The following is a 6,000-nucleotide window of genomic DNA, read 5'->3' as shown; positions in this document are numbered from 1 at the left end:
TATGCTTTCTAGCCACCCGCGTAAAACTGTTCCAGTTGCTAGAGTTAACTCAATGTTAAGTCAGTCAGCTATCACATGCTGAAAGCGCAGAGCATGCTTGTTAGTGTTCTACTTACACTACATTATGACTACCACCAAAGCTCTTTCGTACACAACAGCAATCAGATAAATAGCTGTTGTCAAGCTACAATAATAATTTTTTCTGCATACATTCAAAGCAATGTAGGTATGCAATCCTATCACCTCCTAGATAAAAGGTTTCAAATCAGCTGCAAACTTCCCCTCCCCCAAGCTAATCCCCACTTCCTCTGCCTGAATCCGGGAGAGCTTGCCAGTGTTACATTTATTTCTATTTCCCTTTCTGCTTCTCATTCCGCAGCAATCACCCTTCTTACCCTTTACGCTTGCATTTTAGTTTCAAGGATGGACATTGTCCAAAAGTTTAGAGATGACTTCAGTCTCGTTTATGGGCGTATTAACTACTTACTGCTCAACTATACACTGAGCGGTTACCTTTATTCTTTGCATTGTTTGTATACCACCCAGCAATCTCCAGAATTAAATAAAGAGTTAAACATGTGGTATAAAGACACATTTATGAAATCATATAAGGAAATTCTCCTGAGGTAGAATATTTATGATTTACTTAAAATATTGCAATGACAATGGGATGTTTGATACAAGTGAGCATGGGTGTGAAGATCATCCTAATCTGGCTAGTACTACTAGTGAATGACAGAAGATTCTAAATATGCAGTCTCATAACAAAGCATCACCGCTTGCTAAGTTAACTAACGTGTTTACGAGATTTGATCCTGTCTGATTGCCAAGCATTGTGCTCATTATTAAGCTTCAAGTACAAAAACCAAGTACTTAATAGTGATACACACATCAATATTAAAGCCAAGTTTACTTAATAGTGACAGACATATCAATAAGTAAAAGTAGTGCTGTCATCAACCTGAAGGGTGGTTTGAATGCCACAATGCTTTGCTAGACATGGTAATATAAGAGGTGTCATACTGTTGCCTGCTTCCAGTCTTTGAATTGACTTGCCCAACTAACTACAGGGGGAATTACAGTTAATGTTACAGTTAATGTGGACCATGAACCATGGTGCAAACAGAACTATAGATAAAAAATGATAGTTGATGAATAAACACACGGCACCTGGAATATGAACTTTTTTTTTATTGTGCCTGTCTACCGGCGCTTTCCTGCTTGGTAAGTCTTGGAATCTTTGTTTTTAATATATTTTTCCCATGTGGAAGTTTCTTTCTATTTTATGAACTATATTTTTAATTACAGTAACTTTGGGTACTAATTAAAAAAAATGGCGGTTAATCATAGTACAAAAAGTGAGACTGTCAAAAATTGCAACATTGTGTAAGTAATAAATTCATTATTGAAAATATTCTGTGATTTTTAAGTCTTTTGACTCTCAACTTCTGATTACTCTCTACAAAATAACTTCCAGATTTAGTACAAACAACTTCCATACTGTGATCATACAAAACTAGCTTGTAGTGCTTATTAACAATAAAATAATACCGTAAATTCTGTCATAGCCCATAAACATGCAGCACAACTGAAATGTAGTCACAATGCCATATAAAAGATGGTTAAAACTTAGGGTATTGGATGATCTGTGTGAAATAGATACTTTGGTCATTGACAGTCAAAATGAGGGACACAAAGAGGGATCTGAAGCACTCAAAGCCATTAAAAACAGGTTTTTTCCCAATGCAATGGAAGATTCAATGCAGTCATTTCTTTAAAAAGAATATCAGTGGCCAAATGAAAATCCTCTAGGTACAATTCAGGGCATAAATCAGCAGCAATTTAAAATTAATATTACGTTGTTGCATAAGTAGGTAGCATTCTTCTTTTGAAGGTTCATATTCTAGGTGCCGTGTGTTTATTTATCAACTATCATTTTTTATTTATGGTTCACTGTTTGTATCTGAGTTTACATATTGTCATTTTGAGATTCTGAGTGAAGCTGTGGATGCTAGAAAACGGAGTGCCAAGTGGAGAAGTTAGAACATTTCAACATATTCTTCCATGTGAGTTCAATAGAAGGATGATAGCAGTGTAGGCACCCAGAAATATTCACAGTTTTCTCATTTTAAGGAGAATCATTTTGACAGTAATGACACTCTATGTTCAGGAAGACCTTTGGTTGTTGATGAAGATCATTTAAACACATTAATCCACAAAAATCCATGTCAAAGGACTGAAGAAATGGCAAATGATGAATTGTGATCATTCAATTGTGCAACATTTCCATGCAATGAGGAAGTATCAAAAATCAGGTGTATGGGTTACCATAAGCTCTAAGTTAAAATTATAAAAATCACAGGGTGGCCATTTGTACATCTCTGCTTGTTTGTCATCAATTGGCTTATGAACAATACCAACAATTCATATCCTGTATAGTTACTGGTGACAAAAAGTGGCGTCTTCATACTATTATGAGGACAAGAAAGGAATGGTTGACTCCAAACAAAGCAGCCACTCCCATGCAAAGACCTGTGTGCATCCACAAAATATAATGTTATGCATCTGGTGAAACAGCAACAGTATGGTGTACCACAAATTACTTCCCTAAGATATAGCCATCACTGCTGACATTTATTGTTGATAACTGAGACGTCTTGCAGACAGAATTCAATAAGAATGAGTGGGAAGACTGTGTGAACTATTGCAACTCCATGATAATGCCCACATGCGTGCTACTAGACTAACAAAAAATACTCTACAGGAGATGGGTTGGGAAGTCATTCTGCATTGAACTTATTCACATGATCTTGCACCCTCAGGTTCCCACCTTCTCTGCTCTCTATAAAACAACCTTCAAGGTACTTCTTTTCCAGATGAAAATGCACTCGGAACACGGTTAAACAATTGCTTTGTCTCAAAACCACATGATTTCTACAGTCACGGAAATGAAAAGTTACTCCAGCATTGGCAGACAGTTGTAAACAGTGAAGAAGAATATATTATTGATGACTGAAGTCTCTATTCTATGTATCTGTTATGTTTATTAAAATTACAGAAAAACATTAGAAACTTATGCAGCAACCTAATGTATGAGTAGGAACTGTAGGTGACTGAACTATCTGGTAGGTCCATACATTTTCCCAGCTGAGCTTACTGGTGCTTTTTACAGTTCGCTTCAGGACATGTCACTGTAATAAGAGGAAGATGTGGTTTATACATGAAGACCTCTGAATACATTTCATTAGCACTGTTTGAGATGCACTGAATGACATCTACCATGTCAGATACAAAGTAGGGGAGAGCAGTTGCATGGTCCTGTCTGTTCCCATGATCTCAACCTTTTGGATTATTAACAATGATGCATCCCAAGACAACTTTTTCATGCACAGATATACTTGTGATTTTTACAAGCCACTGTAGAACTGCAAGTAACATGCAAATAAGTGAATGTCCAGACCTCCTGTGAATCTAATTAGTTGACAGTAGAGCTGACTTGGGAAAGTAGAAATGGAGAATTTTATACTTTGTACTCAGATAATATTTTTAACACATTACACACTAAAGTATTTTCCTGACACAAATATAATAATGTGTTTTTCTGTTACATGCTTATAATTGTTCAGTATGTGAAAGTCTGTTTGGATCATAGACAGGTGTCAAATTTTTCAATAATCAGTCCACACAATGAAGATTATTTACTTGCATTAGAGAATAAAGTAGAAGTTTTAGTGAATGCTGAAATTAACTATGACACACTCTGATTGTTATAAAAATATATTTATATAATATATACATAGAAGCAAACAATCCTAATCCATTAACACACAATAAATTAAACACAAATATTTTAGATTGAATGTACAATTCTTGATAAAATATGATTTCCTGATTCAGTTAAGTCCTTTGGTTTCATTTTTCATAAACAATTTGATGGTTGCTCAGCTTCTTCTGGAACTAAAGTGATTGTGTCTTGACTTCAATTGGTTACTGTTTCTGGCAGTGATTATATCAGAGATCGCTGCTCACAGCACCTAAAGACAATTCACGCACTCAAAATATTATGTAACAATCTATTTGACAATGCTGCTGGAACCTAGGAAATTTATCTTTTTATTGTTCACTACAGCAATGTACAGAAAAAAGACAATGACAGTCTTTACTCAGTGAACTACAATTAAAGGCACAAAACAGCTTTCTGCTTTAGGTTAACCTTTGGTTTCTGAAGGCTTTATGTCACCTAAAAATACAGAATGCTGCAAGAGTAATTCCACCACTGGATCATCTTTCTTGTTACTAAGTCTGTCATATTCAGCTCCAACAGACCATAATGATTCCAGGTCATAAGTCAGTCTTGCAGTTTTGGAAAAAATGTGCAATGCAATATTACCTGAAATAAAGGAACTGCTTCAAATTAATGATGATTATACATATAAATATTACTGGAACACAGGAATCCTGGCCCATTTACTGTATCCACAACCACAATCAATCAATAAAGTACATAAATTTATATTATTAACTGTATGCTTCCCATCTCTTTTTGTCAAACAGTCTCAACAGGAAGGAAATTGTCAAATGAAAACATAGCCCAGAACAATTATTACACAAAGCAGGAAAATTTCAAAAAGCTGGGGAATCTTACCACATTTTTAATTTGTTCGAATGTCTGCCCTACTCTAGTAATTTTTGTTTTTGAGATGCTACTCCACCAAAAATATTGTCATTATTGCCCTTTATTACCATTATCTTCTTACACAGCCATGTTTCCTGTCAGTATCATTACTTTTATCTGTGGTGTTGTTGTACCCTGGGGCTGATACCCCATGCAGTATAGCCCAGCCTACCAGGCTGCCTACTTGGCTGATGTCATTAGCATAATAACATGTTTACGGTCAATCTTGTGGAAGTTTCCACTCAGCCAGATTGCGCCATAGGCGGTGTCAAAGTCAGCAAACTATTTCCTTATGCCAGTCACGCACGCAAAAAGAGTGTGTGCAAGGAATCATCCACTTGGCCAGTATTTAGGAGGCCACAGCTCCAAACCAGCCACAACTCCAGTGAAGTGAAATGATTAGCAGCTACGTCTGCATTCTACAAGTGTTTATCCATGAGTTGCTTAGCCATGGTCATCGAGTAACCTTTGAGTGATTTTCCAGATTTCTACTCCAATTTACAAATATTTACAGACTACACTATGTCCAAAAAGCTAGCCTCAACTGGACTCTGAATCAGGAATGTATAGCTCATCCAGAATGAAATTTTCACTCACGAGCGGAGTGTGCGCTGATATGAAACTACCTGGCACATTAAAACTGTGTGCCGGACCGAGACTCGAACTCGGGACCTTTGCCTTTCGCAGGCAAGTGCTCTACCGACTGAGATACCCAAGCACGACTCACGCCCCGTCCTCACAGCTTCACTTCTGCCAGTACCTCATCTCCTACCTTCCAAACTTTACAGAAGCTCTCCTGTGAACCTTGCAGAACTAGCACTCCTGAAAGAAAGGATATTGCGGAGATATGGCTTAGCCACAGCCTGGGGGATGTTTTTTATAGCTCATCCAGTTTGGATTTTACTTCTAAGAGAGCTTTAAAGGACTTGTGTAATTTATCCAGAGTCTCTTCATATGACTCAGACTACATATACTGCATCTTGAATAAATGTAGTGATTTATTAATACTGTCATTTGTAGTTCTGTAGATATGTTGGAGAAACTGACATTTATTTGGAGTGCACTACAGCACTCTTTCAGTGCCATTCCAGCCAGTGTACTCAACTAAATTCTATCTATATCCGAATCCCACTCCAGCTACTGCTGGGTCTGGGTGCTGACGAGTCCTCTCCATTTGGCTTGGTCCTCCCACCACTTTTCTTACTCCACTGGCTGCCAGGTCACACCTCTCCTTTCTACAGATATTCTCACTCCCATTTTCCACCGTGTTCTTGGGTGCCCTCTAGGTCTTTTCCCATCCATCTTTAGTTCTTCCATAATTTTGG

The 6,000-nt window shown here is 37.2% G+C and overlaps 1 protein-coding gene across 1 annotated transcript in view; it reads right to left on the bottom strand.

Annotated features, from left to right (window-relative positions):
* Positions 1-3,759: 3,759 nt before the first annotated feature.
* The window catches only part of LOC126272372 (uncharacterized), a 37,006-nt gene continuing 34,765 nt past the window's right edge, over positions 3,760-6,000 (bottom strand). The window contains exon 3 of the mRNA XM_049975181.1: positions 3,760-4,390. Coding sequence (XP_049831138.1) covers positions 4,209-4,390 — 182 coding nt within the window. The 3' untranslated portion in view covers positions 3,760-4,208. The remainder of the gene's footprint in view (positions 4,391-6,000) is intronic.

Source organism: Schistocerca gregaria, chromosome 5 (genome assembly GCF_023897955.1).
Source record: "Schistocerca gregaria isolate iqSchGreg1 chromosome 5, iqSchGreg1.2, whole genome shotgun sequence".
Taxonomy (NCBI): domain Eukaryota; kingdom Metazoa; phylum Arthropoda; class Insecta; order Orthoptera; family Acrididae; genus Schistocerca; species Schistocerca gregaria.
This window is presented reverse-complemented; position numbering and strand designations above follow the sequence as displayed.